The 18,234-nt window shown below is 41.0% G+C and overlaps 1 protein-coding gene across 1 annotated transcript in view; it reads right to left on the bottom strand.

Moving 5' to 3' along the window:
- The window catches only part of kcnq3 (potassium voltage-gated channel, KQT-like subfamily, member 3), a 155,909-nt gene that overhangs the window by 11,903 nt on the left and 125,772 nt on the right, over positions 1 to 18,234 (bottom strand). Inside the window, exons 9-13 of the mRNA XM_024419916.2 lie at positions 17,510 to 17,608; positions 16,436 to 16,458; positions 11,756 to 11,958; positions 11,325 to 11,424; positions 5,890 to 6,021 (exon numbers count right to left, since the gene is read on the bottom strand). Coding sequence (XP_024275684.1) covers positions 5,890 to 6,021; positions 11,325 to 11,424; positions 11,756 to 11,958; positions 16,436 to 16,458; positions 17,510 to 17,608 — 557 coding nt within the window. The remainder of the gene's footprint in view (positions 1 to 5,889; positions 6,022 to 11,324; positions 11,425 to 11,755; positions 11,959 to 16,435; positions 16,459 to 17,509; positions 17,609 to 18,234) is intronic.

The raw sequence follows: 18,234 nt of genomic DNA on the forward strand, positions 1-18,234 counted from the left end.
GCAATGTGTGTGTGTATATATATATACACACACACATATATATATATATATATATTAGACCCATATGTCATTGTTGTCTTCTCTGTGGAATTCTCAATCATCCTGAAGAGTTCATCAGAGTCTCTAGTTAACTTTCCCAGAAGTCACAATGTCTTTCGTGGTTGTGTTAGGATGGATACTTTCGGCGGTTGTCGGTATACTCATTCTAGACTTACGTAACTTCTAGCTGCAGACTAGTAATTATACTTCTAAGACTTGCTCTTATTCTGTAGTCATCAATAGTCACAAACTTTAACCATTTCCAGCCGTGCAGCCAAAACTACAGCTGTATAGCGTCCGATGGCCTATAGAATTGTAGCGATTCCAATGTGGGAACTCTGTCCCGGCATTCTCTGACTTAACCATTCGAGACATCCGGCTTACCGTGGGTCTTTTTGGCATGAAATATACATTTTGTCACGGGTGGTTTTACACACTGGAGTAGAAAAGGGCAGTTCAATGACGCCGACGTAATGTCTATGCTCACGTGGGTGTGGATACTGACTTGGTATATTTATACTTTATATTGAAAACCTTTTAAATAAGAAAATATGGGTTAACATCACATCACATCTGTTCACAAATAGTTTCAAGTTTAATCACATTAGTTTCACAATATTTAAATGTAAACCTGACAGCTGGGAAATGTACACTAAGAGATACAGTTGTGTTGTTCTCCTGTCCTTCCCTGATGTCACAGAATAAAACAATTTTGACAGGATTGCTCTTTAATTACCCACGGATCATTCCCACATTCTCAAAAGTAGAAATATTGTTTAGTTCTCCCATTTCGGGGATTAGGAGATTTGAACTAAGATAAGCTCTCTGTTCTGGTAGACTCTCCCTCAATACTGCATTCATGTCCCGCTCCTTGAAAGCGGCAGCCCCAGGGAGCTGTTCTCAGCCCCAGGGAGCTTTAACTGATTCCAGAGGCAGACCCAAAACACAGGCGGCGGAGGAGAGGAACTCGGAGTGGACTTCTAGTCCGACTCAGGAGGCGCACAAACCACCCACCACTTCCATATATGAGGGAACATTTTGACATTCGCCATATGGTTAGCGAGAAAGTCCATATTGCAAATGTACGGTCCCTTACCAGACGTCCGAAAACGTTTGTAAAATTCGCGGATGGCGTCGGGCTGTGCGGCAGGGCCGGATCTACCGGGAAGTCATCAAACAAACTCTCTCTGACGTTGGGTTTCCGTTTTATGAAATAATCAAATGCTGGTCATTTTTCCGCTGTCCCGATAAATCCCACAAGAGGGCAATTGGAATCATATTGCAAATGTACAAAACATCACGAATCACGACGTGGCCTTATCTCCAAAACGGAAAAGACTTCGAAGACGAAACTTGGTGAGCGTAGGTTTGGCATAATGGGCAGTTGGCCCCGAACAACGTGACGTCTAGGCCTCAACGGTTTTTGAGTTATGGCCATTTTCCTGGGATTAAAGGTCCAAAATGAAAATAGAGCAATAATTTTTCTGCTTCACGTCAAAGTCAAGGAGCCTCCGGTGTCAATAAAAAAAGAACCAGCCATTTATCTATCGTCATTTAAGAGAAATCGTACAATGTCAAATTGGTGATGTTCAAAAATAGTAAAAAAAAAAAAAAACAGATCCAGTTGCAGCGTGTTCATACGAATCTTTTTAAAGTGTGCTTCGGAGCTCTGCGAGATTTCTGTGATTTTCTAAAAATAACACACTCACTAAACCCTCCGTAAATAAGTCAGTTCTTAACATAAAGACTTAAAACTCAAAATTGTATAATTGCCTACCCCAAGGAGGATATGTGTTCACTTTCAGCTTCCTGTGTAAACCAGAAGTGCCTTAAAATGATGTCATAGGTGCTGTTTCCAAGGGTTAAAAAGGTCAGATCTTTTCAAAACTTCATATGTGTGATTAAGCAACCCCCATGAACTGTAAGTCAGTCATTTCTCCCAACAGATGTCAAAGAAAAGATCTCTCACTCACACACACACACACAGCAAGGATGGAGTGACAAAGTGCGGTGCTTAAAGACACACAGAGCCTGTGCAATGGCATTTCCATATTCTCTAGGCCGTGCCGAGTTTAACGAGATGCCCCGCTTGACCGTAGCTCGCTCTGAGTGCAGCAACCGTGAAAAAAAGTAGGCCCAAAATGAAGCCTGGCCCTAAATGTCATTTGCTTTTGGGTGACAGTGAGAGAACCGTTAGGGTGAGAAGCACAATTCGACCTCAGGTACGATCCTGAGGTCCTCCCGATCTGTGCAAGCCTAACCTTGACCGTGTGGCATTAACCCTTAACAGTAAAACAGGGTTTTTTGATCTCACAGATTACAATGACATCTCTCCCCATAAGAATACATTGCCTGCTCCTCTAAAGTCAACCTGAAGCCTATGTGGGTTATGAATGCCTTATGAACCTGTCTTCGATGACAGTCCATCAGGACACTATGAGGTCTACCTGTGCCGATTCTAAGCTTCCTGAAGCAACCGGAAGTGGTTCAAATCACCCTAAACGTGTTTTTCCATACCCAACCAGCAGTTTGTGATAAATAGTGCATTCAACCCTGTGTAAATCGGTCAGTTCTTAACGTAAACACTTAAAACTCAGGATTCTGTAAAGGCATACCCCAATCAGGATATGTGTTTACTTATAGCTTCCTGTGCCAACCGGAAGTGCCATAATTGGTGTCACAGTGGCTGTTTCGAAGGGTTAAAAAAGTCAGATCTTTCCAAACTTCATATGTGTGATTAGGCAACCCCCATGAACTGTAAATCAGTCATTTTTCCCATAAAATGTCAATGAAAAACTAAATCACACACACACACAGCTTGGAAGGAGGGACGTATTGGGGTGCGTAGAGATAGACAGTGCCTGCAATAGTTAGCTTTGTTCGAGCTAAAAAAGAACCGTCAGACCTAGATTTCTGAAACTTTAGAAACCTGTTCTAGACCTCAGGTCGATAGTGCGTGGTGAGTTAGGTGGCTCTAGAAGGTTCTCGAACTGAGAAACAGCCTCGTACATTTGCAATAACTTCAATTCATTTTTGCATCACGAAAATTACGACATTTAGAAATGTCCCAGAGTCGCAAGACTAGGTGCATTGCGACCGCCTCGGCCCATATAAACGGACCTCAACGTTTCTGTCTGATAGCTCATTCAAGGACCCCGTAGCAAGGCATGGAAAAAAGTGGATTTTCAGCACCAATTAGGGTCTTGCTCGGGCACCAAATGACCTATCGAGCCGAAACTTGGGATTCGGGGTCGACTCAGCTAGGCCTACACATAACATCAGAACTGGACCCGCAGCTAGAACATAACTACATGTGCATTTGCAATATGATTCAATAGTGAAAAAAACATCACCAATTGGACATGATGAAATCAACACAACGAGTGATGGAAAGGAACGACTATCACTGCCCAGCCATCTTGTGTTCATCAGGCCAGTCAATTTTGTATTTCTGCAGGATTTTTGAGCATGTCAATTCTCTTAACGGCATTTGGCCCCCAAAAAAGTTACTTTTGACTTTGACTTTTGACTTCCTATGAAATCATAATGCAAATGGAGAAAACTTGTGCCTTATGCACAAGTTAAAAAAAAGAATTATGATAATAAAATTGGACAAAAGTATATTCATACAGTTCTTACACATGTGTAATTGACAACAAAAAAAAATCGAAAGAATTTCAAAAACACTCCAGAAAGCACTTTTTTAAGGGATTGCTAGGTTTTTGAAAAAAAAATCACTTTTTCAAAATTTTGCTTTTGGATGTTGACTTGTGTTGCATTTGCAATATGAAAAACTACGGTGGAGCGCGCTCGCCACCTGTTGGATTTTTAAAGTGTTACACCTGGCATTTGCCATATGGCATTTGCAATCAACTTTGAACGAAACAACGCTGAATTGAGTGGTATTGGACACCGTGTATATGGTTTGTCCAGTGCCAATGACTTCCCATTCATTTTTGTCCATTTCAGGGGGGTGTTCCCTTACAAGTATATTACTCGCTAATGTTCAGTCTCTGGATAATAAAGTTGATGAGCTCAGGGCAAGGATTTCTTTCCATAGAGACGTCAGGGATTGTAACATACTTTGTTTCACGGAAACATGGAAACAAGTTCAATCTCTCCCTATCACAGTCTGCTGTCCCCACATGCTTCAAGATGGCCCCAATTGTTCCTGTACCCAAGAAAGCAAAGGTAACCCAACTAAATGACTATCGCCCCGTAGCACTCACTTCTGTCATCATGAATTGCTTTGAGAGACTAGTCAAGGATCATATTACCTCTACCTTACCGGTCACCCTAGACCCACTTCAATTTGCTTACCGCCCCACAGATCCACAGATGATGCAATCGACATCGCACTGCAGACTGCCCTACCACATCTGGACAAGAAAAATACCTATGTCAGAATGCTGTTCATTGACTATAGCTCAGCATTCAGCACCATAGTAGCCTCCAAGCTTATCAGTAAGCTTGAGGCCATGGGTCTGAACCCCGCCCTGTGCAACTGGGTTTTGTACTTCCTGATGGGCCGCCACCAGGTTGTGAAGGTAGGAAACAACGTGTCCACTTTGCTGATCCTCAACACAGGGGCCCCTCAAGGGTGCGTGCTCAGCCCCCTCCTGTACTCCCCGTTCACCCATGACTCCATGGGCAAGCATCCCTCCAACTAAATCAAGTTTGCAGATGACACAACAGTATTAGGCTTGATTACGAACAATGACGAGACAGGGTACAGGGAGGAGGTGAGGGCTCTGGGTACGGAACCTGCACCGTACGCAACCGCAGGGCTCTCCAGGGGGTGGAACATTCTGGCCCAAGCATTACTGGGAGCAAACTATCTGCCCTGCAGGACACCTACAGCACCCGATGTCACAGGAAGGCCAAAAAGATGATCAAGGACAACAAACACCCGAGCCACTGCCTGTTCACCCTGCTATCATCCAGAAGGCGAGGTCAGTACAGGTGCATCAAAGCTGGGAACCAAGAGACTGAAAAACAGCTTCTATCTCAAGGTCATCAGACTTAAATAGTCATCACTAGCACATTAGAGGCTGCTGCCTATATACATAGACTTGAAATCACTGGCTACTTTAATAAATTAAACACTAGTCACTTTAATAATGTTTACATATTTTGCATTACTCATTTCATATGTATATACTGTATTCTATTCTATTGTAGTTATGCCGCTCTGACATTGCTCCTCCATATATTTATTATTCTTGATTCCATTACTTTACTTAGATTTGTGTGTATTGGGTATATATTGTGAAACTTTTAGATATTACTTGTTAGATATTACTGCACTGTCAGAGCTAGAAACACAAGCATTTCGCTACACCTGCGATAACATCTGCTAAACACGTGCATGTGACCAATACAATTTGATGTGATCTGTACAAAATAAGTTACAAACAATACAAAAAAACTAACAAAATAGCACAGTTGGTTAGGAGCCCGTAAAACGGAAGCCATCCCCTCTAGCGCCATTATATCACTTTGAATAAGATTCTAACTTTGAACAACTCTTAGGGTAACATATACCCATTGTTTTTGAGTCATTGATGGACAGCAATATTCAAACCTTGTTTCTCATTTTAAAGCAGATTAAATTCAGGACTGAGACCATTCAGGACCATTCAGGAACACTCAACACCTTTTGGAAAGCCATTCTGGTGTGTCTTTTAGATTTAAATTTAAAACAGCAAACTGTGAAGAATGTGCAAGGGGTGTCTAGACTTTCACTAGGCACTGTAAATCAAATGCTTTGGGTAATACAATTTACGGTGCTGTTCAATGTCGACTCGGTTCATTTCAGTCAACTCAAAATGTAACCCCAACTCTGCTTACCTTGTCTGGAGGTATTTGATTCTACAGAGCATGTCTAGGTGGCCGGCAGAGTACTGCTCGATCACATCCTTGACATCATAAGGTCTCAATGTCTCCTTAAACTTCTTCTTGTTCAAGAGGAACTTCATGATCCTGTAGAATAGAGTATAACTGAATTACTTAATTTTTCCCAGAGGGAACTTCATTCATCCTGTGAGCCAGCGTCCAAAATTGGGTTAGGTGTAGCTTGTCTTTTGACAAATCAGAACAAGTAAAAAGGTACCATAAATACCATACAAACTGGATGAAGTGAATTACCTCCTCAAATGTTTAAGGCAATTAGAACCAGATCAATTGTGAGGAAAACAAATAATTAACTTAGTCCAATCAGAACATGTGAAATGGTTAACAATATTTTATAAGGACACCTGTCAATCAAAATCAAAGGCAGGCCTCAAAAACCACAATACAGAACACAACCTAGTTAGTGCAGTAGCTTTGTGTTTGAAAACTCATTCTAACCTGCTTTGTAGTAGAGAGCCGGGACAAAAGTAACATGGGTGAAAGTAAGGCCCATTTTCTCAGATAAAACAGAAGCTAAAATGACATAGTGAAGTCGGCACGTTCCTAATGTGGAGGACGACCTCCTTGCAAAAAGACAGCCCAATCAGACCATGTTTTGCTGAGTTATCAAGAAAAAGTGATTTTGAGAGAAATAAACCCGGAAGTGTTTTTCGGTTGTAGAGTTGTGTTTAGTTGTTTAAGGTTCCAAACATCTCGTCTAGTGACTAAATGACAGAATAGGTTTCAAGTATCATGCTAGTTGGAATTTTAGCCTAGGAGAAGTTACAGGAGAGATGGGTGGGACGAATGTAACATGATAATCTGGAATAAAATAAAATAAACTATTAAGCACAGTCCATTGTCTCCTCTAGTTCATATTCCTTTTATAATGTTAGCAAAATATCAACAAGTAACTGAATGTTTGAAAATTATATATGACATTCGAATTATGCCTTAATCAATTGACTTGATGGATCATCTTCTCACATAAGCTTTTATCGAGAGGTTAGCGGTTAGAAATATATATATCTTCATGATTCTGGGGGTCAATTACCTTATGTCAAGACATGTGATAAGAATGATGAGTTTGCTGTTTTTTCACTTATAATTCACTGTATCACAATTCCAGTGGGTCAGAAGTTTACATACACTAAGTTGACTGCGCCTTTAAACAGCTTGGAAAATTCCAGAAAATGAAGTCATGGCTTTAGAAGCTTCTGATAGGCTAATTGACATCATTTGAGTCAATTGGAGTTGTACCTGTGGATGTATTTCAAGGCCTACAGTTGTGGCCAAAAGTTTTGAGAATGACACAAAGATGAATTTTCACAAAGTCTGCTGCCTCAGTTTGTATGATGGCAATTTGCATATAATCCAGAATGTTATGAAGAGTGATTAGATGAATTGCAATTAATTGCAAAGTCCCTCTTTGCCATGCAAATGAACTGCATTTCAGCCCTGCCACAAAAGGACCAGCTGACATCATGTCAGTGATTCTCTCATTAACACAGGTTCAGTGAGTGTTGACGAGGACAAGGCTGGAGATCACTCTGTCATGCTGATTGAGTTTAAATAACAGACTGGAAGCTTCAAAAGGAGGGTGATGCTTGGAATCATTGTTCTTCCTCGGTCAACATGGTTACCTGCAAGGAAACACGTGCCGTCATCATTGCTTTGCACAAAAAGGGCTTCACAGGCAAGGATATTACTGCCAGTAAGATTGCACTTAAATCAACCATTTATCAGATCATCAAGTACTTCAAGGAGAGCGGTTCAATTGTTGTGAAGAAGGCTTCAGGACTCCCAAGAAAGTCCAGCAAGCACCAGGAACGTCTCCTATAGTTGATTCAGCTGCGGGATCGGGGCACCACCACTACAGCGCTTGCTCAGGAATGGCAGCAGGCAGGTGTGAGTGCATCTGCACGCACAGTGAGGCAAAGACTTTTGGAGGATGGCCGGGTGTCAAGAAGGGCAGCAAAGAAGCCATTTCTCTCCAGGAACAACATCAGGGACAGACTGATTATCTGCAAAAGGTACAGGGATTGGACTGCTGAGGACTGGGGTAAAGTCATTTTCTCTGATGAATCCCCTTTCCGATTGTTTGGGGCATCCGGAAAAAAGCTTGTCCGGAGAAGACCAGGTGAGCGCTACCATCAGTCCTGTGTCATGCCAACAGTAAAGCATCCTGAGACCATTCATGTGTGGGGTTGCTTCTCAGCCAAGGGAGTGGGCTCACTCACAATTTTGCCAAAGAACACAGCCATAAATAAAGAATGGTACCAACACATCCTCCGAGAGCAACTTCTCCCAACCATCCAGGAACAGTTTGGTGACGAACAATGCCTTTTCCAGTATGATGGAGCACCTTGCCCTAAGGCAAAAGTGATAACTAAGTGGTTCGGGGAACAAAACATCGATATTTTGGGTCCATGGCCAGGAAACTCCCCAGACCTTAATCCAATTGAGAACTTGTGGTCAATCCTCAAGAGGCGCTTGGACAAACAAAACCCCACAAATTCTGACAAACTCCAAGCACTGATTATGCAAGAATGGCCTGCCATCAGTCAGGATGTGGCCCAGAAGTTAATTGACAGCAGGCCAGGGTGGATTGCAGAGGTCTTGAAAAAGAAAGGTCAACACTGCAAATATTGACTCTCTGCATCAACTTAATGTAATTGTCAATAAAAGCCTTTGACACTTGAAATGAAATGCTTGTAATTATACTTCATTGTTCCATAGTAACATCTGACAAAAATATCTAAAGACACTGAAGCAGCAAACTTTGTGAAAATTAATATTTGTGTCATTCTCAAAACTTTTGGCAATGACTGTACCTTCAAACTCAGTGCCTCTTTGCTTGACATCATAGGAAAATCGAAAGAAATCAGCCAAGACCTCAGAAAAAAAGTTGTAGACCTCCACCTCCACCAGTCTGGTTCATCCTTGTGAGAAATTTCCAAATGCCTGAAGGTACCACGTTCATCTGTACAAACAATAGTATGGAAGTATAAACTCCATGGGACCACGTAGCCATCATACCTGTGATAACATGCGTCTTGGTGAGAGGTGTAGGAGTCAGGCGCAGGAGAGAGCAGGGATGTCTGAGAAGCGTGTTTAATAATATAGTCCAGCAATACAAAAACGGCACAGCCAAAACCCCAAAACTACGCTCTCGAATAATCAGAAACTCGTGCAAACGCACGGAGGAACAAACACAGTTCCGACACTTTACATACACGTGCGTAATAGCGAAAAAACAACAAACATCAAATACGATCGAGCACAATGCACACAAGTCTAATCCTGCACGAATTACGGCAGGTAACAGGTGCCCTATATACCCACAGAAATCAAAGCAACTGAAACCAGGTGTGAAAAGGAACACAGACAAAACAACCAGAAAAAGGGATCGGTAGCGGCTAGTAGACCGGCGACGCCGAGCGCCGCCCGAACAGGGAGAGGAGTTACCTTCGGTAGAAGTCGTGACAATACCACTCAGGACAGAGACGCGTTCTGTCTCCTAGAGATGAACATACTTTGGGGCGAAAAGTGCAAATCAATCCCAGAACAACAGGAAAGGACCTTGTGAAGATGCTGGAGGAAACAGGTACAAAAGTATCTATATCCACAGTAAAATGAGTCCTATATCAACATAACCTGAAAGGCCGCTCAGCAAGGAAGAAGCCACTTCTTCAAAACCAGCATAAAAAAAGCCAGACTACGGTTTGCAACCTCACATGTGGACAAAGATTGTACTTTTTTGAGAAATGTCCTCTGGTCTGATGAGACAAAAATAGGACTGTTTAACCATAATGACCATTGTTATGTTTGGAGGAAAATGGGGGAGGCTTGTAAGCAGAAGAACACCATCCCAACCGTGAAGCACGGGGGTGGCAGCATCATGTTATGGGGGTGCTTTGCTGCAGGAGGGACTGGTGCACTTCACAAAATAGATGGCATCATGAGTCAGGAAATTATGTGGATATATTGAACATCTCAAGACATCAGGAAGACATCAGGAAGTTAAAGCTTGGTCGCAAATGGGTCTTCCAAATGGACAATGACCCCAAGCATACTACCAAAGTTGTGGCAAAATTGCTTAAGGACAACAAAGTCAAGGTATTGGACTGGCCATCACAAAGCCCTGACCTCAAATCCTATAGAAAACGTGAGGGCAGAACTGAAAAAGCGTATGTGAACAAGGAGGCCTCCAAACCTGACTCAGTTACACCAGCTCTGTCAGGAAGAATGGGCCAAAATTCACCCAACTTATTGTGGGAAGCTTGTGGAAGGCTACCTGAAATGTTTGACCCAAGTTAAACAATTTAAAGGCAATGCGACCAAATACTAATTGAGTGTATGTAAACTTCTGGCCCACTGTGAATGTGATGAAAGAAATAAAAGCTGAAATAAATCATTCTCTCTACTATTATTCTGACATTTCACATTCTTAAAATAAAGTGGTGATCCTAACTGACTTAAAACAGGACATTTTTACTAGGATTAAATGTCAGGAATTGTGAAAATCTGAGTTTAAATGTACTTGGCTAAGGTGTATGTAAACTTCCAACTTCAACTGTATATACGTTGTTGGTCATAAAATATGGTCTCTCTAGCTCTATTGATCTGAGTAATTTGGAAAGGGATCCAGTTTCTGGAGCAATTCAGTTTCTAGTGACTTGAATTCAACACCTTTACCATAGTTTTATGGTGCTCACTCTCACTTTAAAAAATTGGTAAAAAAACCCATTTAAAACAATTTTACACTTTACAAGCACATGTCACTGTCATGTTTGTTATGGGGAAGGGATATAACGTTAAAACTAAAGAGAAAAAGGTTATGATGCACTTTCCAGCACAGATGCAGAGTTATTACATACACACTACAGTCACTGTTTCCAGGTAACAACCATGTGCTGGCTGGGATGTCAGAAAAGGATTGGGGAAGAAACAACATGGTAACTACTAATGGTAATTACTAACTAATTACCTAGTAAATACATAGTTATTACCATCTGATTACCCAGTTATTACCGAGCTGGAATGTAGAGGTACCACAATAAGGCCAGGTTTAAAACAAACTCATGATGATCTAATCAATTCAGTCCTTGTATCCCTAGTTCTGTCTATGAATATAAAAGAGGTTAAAATTCTCAGGTCCCATCCCTCCGTTCATAGAGAGCCAAGTGGTTGGATTTAAAGTATGTAATATGCATGTAAGTTCTATCTCTTCCATAGATTTTTAGCTAGCTGTGGCTAAACATAGCTCAAGTTGTAGTGGCTGTTAATAATCATGGATTACAGTTTCTCCTGGCCATAGATTACTCTCAGGGTGTCGAACCATCTAACATTAAATTGTTGAATACGGAACTTCCCCTTTAAACTTCTATTACCTGACTGCCCTGATGACCAGCTTTAGCGTGGGGATCATCTCCTCCAGGAGGATGTCTGCAGGAAAACCCCTCTCCTCAGGGTCCTGCAGGGCTCCAGCATCTGTGGGAACAAAGACTGTCCCTACTTACAAACTACATGTTATAAAGGCTTTATATAGAATATATAAAGTCTTCATAAGCACTACATAGATGTTTCACACATCTTCTATAAGCCTATGTCATACCTTACCCAGTTCCTTGGGTAAAACAAAATAGGTCATAACTCCAGATTACCATATACTGCAACAACAGATTATTTTACTGAATTACTTCAGATGGTCACAGTTGTGTTGATAGGCAGCAGGGTTGGTGTCAATTTAATTTCAATTCAGGAAGTACACTTAAATTATAATTGAGTAAATGTAGATTGGAATTGGCTGAATTTGTTATACCATCAGAGCTCTGACGCATGGTGTAGGCCTTCATCCGGAAGGCTGTGCGAAACCGCTCCCGGTTACTGAAGCCGCCGGGTTTGGGTTCCTTGGAAGGACTCTCTTCAATGTCCGGGTTCCCCGGCATCAGCACCCTGCCCCTCACTACTGTCGACTGTCGCGAATTAGGCATGCGACAACGCTCCAGCAAACTCAACTTTTGACTGAGACGAGAGAGAGGGGAGAGGAAAGTATTTTTCCTATGAGTGACTTGAATTTATTAAATTACATAGATGATAATAACAGTAATGACAATATGGTAATAAACACTTAAACAAGGCAGGCAATCATCTACTGTTAATCAACTTCTCCAAAATAGAGGTAAATTCAGGATCTTCTTTGTGGACACGCATGATGATACCACTGCCGAGACAGAAAACCCAATAATTTGGTTTCTATTTTGTTAGGGCTGTCTGCCTTGGACTGGGGACGGATTCACAGTCTGCTGCCTAAACGTAACAGTGCTTCAGTACTGAGGTATAAACGAAGACTCAAAGACCGCAGTAGGAGAAACATGTGCCCGTCTCCGGAGTCGGACCAGAAGACCGCTTCATTTCCCCCTTTTACGAAGTCGTTTTTTTGGGTCGCCGGCTGGGATTCATTCCGTTGTCCTGGGTGAAAGGCAGAACACAGGATCCGCTTCGCGAAAGTCATATTCTTGGTCGTACTGATGGTGAGTTGATGCTGCTCTTATGTTCAGTAGTTCTTCTCGACTGTATGTAATGAACCCTAAGATGACCTGGGGTACCAATGTAAGAAATAACACGTAAAAAAAAAAAAAATGCATAGTTTCCTAGGAACGCGAAGCGAGGCGGCCATCTCTGTCGGCGCCGGACGTGTATATCACTAGCCACTTTAAACAATGCTACCTAATATAATGTTTACATACCCTACATTATCCATCTCATATGTATATGTATATACTGTACTCTATATCATCTACTGCATCTTTATGTAATACATGTATCACTAGCCGCTTTAACTATGCCACTTTGTTTACATACTCATCTCATATGTATATACTGCACTCAATACCATCTACTGTATCTTGCCTATGCCGCTCTGTACCATCACTCATTCATATATCTTTATGTACATATTCTTTATCCCCTTACACTTGTGTCTATAAGGTAGTAGTTTTGGAATTGTTAGCTAGATTACTTGTTGGTTATTACTGCATTGTCGGAACTAGAAGCACAAGCATTTCACTACACTCGCATTAACATCTGCTAACCATGTGTATGTGACAAATAAAATTTGATTTGATTTGACATTGAACGGGCCAGTAAGAAACAAGAGATCACCTCTCCTTTTTGCTTATTGCCCGTTAGTTGAGGATCGGGGCACTTTTGTTTCTCATATGACCGAAAACTGATTTGATATCCACCTGATCTTTTAAATGACATGGGAACACTATCTCTCTCTTCCCCTCACTCTCTTGTCTGTCTCTCTCCCCCTCCCTGTCTCAGACTTGGCAGAGGTGCCTGGGCTGGCCTTTGGGGTGGCTGCCAAGGAGCATTTAGGGGCAATCCTGAGTGGTGAACATGGATTTGTAACGCGGGGGGCGGCAAGCCAGGGCATTGGAGCAGAACGTATCCTCTTCTAGTCTTGTAATGAGTGCCTATCGGGACAACAAAAAAATCTAAAAGCATTGGATTGGTGGAGGCCTGGGATACAGTGAATTTCTACCATATTGTTTTTATAGCAGTAATTTCCTTTGAAGTGAACAAGTGCACAATGTGGGAGGAAGCAGAGGTAATTGGGATATAGCTAATGTTTAGAAAAGTGGTTGTTCAGAGACTCTGGGTTCGCGCCCAGGCTCTGTCGTAGCCGGCAGCGACCGGGAGGTCCGTGGGGCGACGCACAATTGGCATAGCGTTGTCCGGGTTAGGGAGGGCTTGGCCGGTAGGGATATCCTTGTCTCATCGCGCACCAGCGACTCCTGTGGCGGGCCGGGCGCAGTGTGCGCTAACCAAAGTTGCCAGGTGCACGGTGTTTCCTCCGACACATTGGTGGCGCTGTGTTAAGAAGCAGTGCGGCTTGGTTGGGTTGTGTATCGGAGGACGCATGACTTTCAACCTTCTTCTCCCCCGAGCCCGTACGGGAGTTGTAGCGATGAGACAAGATAGTAGCTACTAACAATTGGATACCACGAAATTGGGGAGAAAAAGGGGGGGGGGAAAAGGGAAAAAAAGAAGGAAAAAAAAGAAAAGAAGTGGTTGTTGTCAAAATAACATCCCATTAATTGTAGGGTAGTGAATATCCATGAATGAAAAGGACTATTGAAAGGTGGTACAGTAGGAACATAAGAGGGCCTTGGGCCTTCTTGTTTTTCCAAGGACAATGTATTTCAACTCTCCTCCTCAAGTAGCCCCACACAACACAAGTAAACCGGATTCAACTTCTCAACTAATCATCAAGGCCTTGATTGATGATCATGTGGGGCTAAAACACTCAAGGAGTTGATAAACACTGGCATAGGACATGCTACAGTGAACATCAACCTGGGACCAATTATACCTTGTTCTAACATGCACCTTTGAACTGATCTTGACCACATTCTGATTGTGTTCACATTTTTAAGCCCTGTTTATAACTGGTACACACTTTGTCTTGATCTGGTCTGCATTTGTAGACAGGTTAGACAATTCTTATTTTTTTATTATTATTATTTTTTAACCCTTATTTAACTAGGCAAGTCAGTTAAGAACAAATTCTTATTTACATTAACGGCCTACCCCGGGCAAACACGGACGACGCTGGGCCAATTGTGAGCCGTCCTATGGGACTCCCAATCACAGCCGATCTCCCTGACCACCTCCAAAGGTAGGCATTGTGTCTGGATATTAATCAAGTGTAAACAGATCTAGATGGTCAAACCACTTAAATAATTCTTATAACAGCTTCTAAAATCATTGACAGGTAGCACCATTGACTTATGCCATCATTAATTGTCTTAAAATAAATACATCATATTATTTGGAAGAATATCAGTCTAAATCATTTTCACATTTTAATACAATGTGTAGACCCGAAAACCTTTAAAAGACACATTGTGATCAGATCTTCCTGACCACCTCTGTAGGTATTCAGGCACGCATTGTCTTGATCTCTTACAGGTGTAGATGGATCTGTACAGTGCAACCATTTAAATCATAATTATCCTGTCCTCCAAAATCATTGACAGGGGACACTACTGACTTATGGCTAGGGCTGTTGCGGTGACCATATTACCACCACACCGGCGGTCACGAGTCATGAAGGCAGTCAAATTCCATGTGAGTAATGACGTTTTAGTCACGTAATTAGGCTTCTCCAAGCTCTGATGCTGCTGATGGTTTTAGTAGCCTTCCAAACTTGCTAACTGCCTGGTACTCAGCACTTTTGTACCTCTAATCACTCTGACACCAATGCAAATGTATTCAAAATTTTAATCAAAGACTTCATGAGAGACCATGAGCTCATGTTGCACAACATTTCTATAGGCTATGCAATTGCGCAAGAAAACAGTGATGGCCTCTATTAAAAAGAAGAGGTTCCCATCAGCTTTCTATAGGCTAGGCCTACTTGATTTATTCTTATATACATCATATATATATAGATATATCATTCTTAAGTGATAAGCTAATATTGTCACCCATCAGACTATTCTTGATTTAATCTTGTCTTTACATATACTAAATAATATATGTGCGAAATTTGTTTAGATTTAGAATGGACCATTATCATGTATCGTTCTTGAAACAGGGGTAGGGGAAAAAAATACATGTCATGTATGCACTTAAATAGTGAATGGAGGATGCTTTTCCCATGGTAAATTTTCATGCCAGCCAGGTAGGCTATACTCCTTTTGTAAAGACAAGCAATGTACTTAATATTAGGAAAGTTGAGAAATAAATATGGTAGGCCTAGCCTATAGAAAGCTGATGGGTTCCTCCTCTTTTTAATAGAGGCCATCAAAACCCTTTTCTCACGCAATTGCATAGCCTATAGAAATGTTGCGCAACATCTCTTATGAAGTGTTTGATTCGATTTTAGATTACATTTGCATTGATGTAAGAGTGATTAGAGGGACAATAGAGTGCTGAGTACCAGGCAGTTAGCAAGTTGGGTAGGCTACTAATGACCATCAGCAGCATCAGAACTTGGAGAAGCCTAATTACCGTGACTAAACCGTCATTACTCGTGACCGCTGGTGTTGCGGTAATGCAGTCATCGTAACAGCCCAAGCCCTGTATTAATGTCCTATGGTGCAATAAAAATCAAATGTACAAATGTCAAGACCTCACATAATTATTCCACTCTCCTAATGATCTAACAGTCATTATAATTGAAAAGTAACTAATGGACTAGCTAATAGATTTCTAAAAATAATGTGTCTAATTTGAGAAGTTTCTTCATTAAAGAAGAAGATGTGTATGAGAGAAAGTCATAGAACACATATTTATTATGGCCATTAGCCACTACTGAGTTGGCAGATCGATATGAGTTGTGAATTAATCGAGGAAGTTATTTGAAGAAGGGGTATTTGGGACACTCGTTAGTCTGAAAATGCCATGAGAGATTGTTATACTAGTGACTTTCCATGTTCGTGACTATACATGATCTATCAGTAGAAGAGATCAGTCATTGGTGACCTACCTTGCTATGCCCTCCAAATTATCCTTCCTTTGGACACAGAAAGAAAATACAGTAAATTAACGCAGTTTTAAGAACTTACAATGCATGCCACCACTCAATATAACATGAAATGGACACTAAGGACAGTAGTTTTGCACAACCTCCAACATCTCAATCTATATAATTGTCCTGTACCAGAGAATAACAGTGACAAACAGGACTAGGCCTATAGATAAATAAGTAAAACTGTATGAAAATATTTAGACACTATGTTTACATTTCAGATCATATAGGATCACGTTACAAGAGGAAGCTAAGGTAGAGTCTTAGCAATACAACTATATTAATAATGCCGTTAGGCTCTATGAGGCAGTTAACATGAGATTAGAGGCTTATTCAGTCATCAATTAGCTATTATGACAACTGTTATTTCTAATGACAATATTATATTAAGTCCTATAACAGACATTTCACTTAATTAATGTATATTTTGACCAAGAAAAAAATCAGTGAGGCAATAGACAGTTAAAATAGGACCAAATGACATCTGTGTTACCTCACAGATTGTTATCCTGTTTGGTTGCAGGAATCCAGTTTTCCATGGAAACCAATGTCTCCAACTCAGGGTAATGTAAATCATGCAAACTAAAAAACAAAACAAATCAAGTTGAACAAATCATATGGTGAGGATACAAATGCACAAATTAATTGATAAATCATGAAGAAACTCACACTGTACATGTTGGGTTGACAACATGAATGCAACACTTGATCAAACAAAAACACATTGTAGCATGTGATAGAGAAATGGTGAGAGTTTCACATGCAACACTGAATCTTCATTTGATCCCCCTGTTACAGGAGAACTTCCCTGTATGCAGGAAATGTCAAACTTGTAGTGTATTTGAGGTTTAAAAAGGTTTAAGGTTTGTAATTTCCACTTTGAAATGCTAAACTTGATTTTCAAAATGTATCAACCCCTACAAAAATTCACATATAAATGCAAATGTACTGTTGCTGCAGGATTATTTTCCTGCTGTTGCAAACTGGCTCAAATTAAGATCCTACATATGTTTCATAAATGTACGAAAGTACTTGCCTGAAACAGGGTAATGAGATGACCGTTTCGTAGAATCTCCATGTAGAAATGAGGTCCTCTCTGATTGGATTGGTGGCATAGTATCGCCAGGCAGACTGCACAAGAAAGAAAACAATACACTTTTTGTAAGGAAAGTCACCTTACAGTTTTTTCCATGTTTGTGTGTACCAGTTGCCAATTAAACCCCATGCTGTTTTTTTAATTGTATTTTTAAATCATCACTGTATGTCTAATATACAGTACCAGTCAAAAGTTGACACACACCTACTCATTCCAGAGGTTTTCTGTATTTTTACTATTTTCTACATTGTAGAACTCACATATGGAATCATGTGGGAACCAAAAAAGTGTAAAACAAAGAAAAATATATTTTAGATTTTAGATTCTTCAAAGTAGCCTCCCTTTGCCTTAAAAACCTGTTGAGGATGTTGAGTCCCAATTGGGAACCAGCCCTCCCACCGTCAGCTGGAATGTGGCGCATGGAACGCAAAAAATATTCTTAAAAATATTTAACCTCCACACATTAACAAGTCCAATAGCTCAAATGAAAGATAAACAACTTGTTTATCTAGCCAGCAAGTCAGATTTCTAAAATGTTTTACGGCGAAAACATAGCACATATTTATGTCAAACCACCACCGAAGACACACCGAAGACCAAGCTAATTTCCATAGCCAAATTCCACAAAATATGCAATCACCAAACGCAGGATTAAAATAAA

Source organism: Oncorhynchus tshawytscha, linkage group LG10 (genome assembly GCF_018296145.1).
Source record: "Oncorhynchus tshawytscha isolate Ot180627B linkage group LG10, Otsh_v2.0, whole genome shotgun sequence".
NCBI classification, from domain to species: domain Eukaryota; kingdom Metazoa; phylum Chordata; class Actinopteri; order Salmoniformes; family Salmonidae; genus Oncorhynchus; species Oncorhynchus tshawytscha.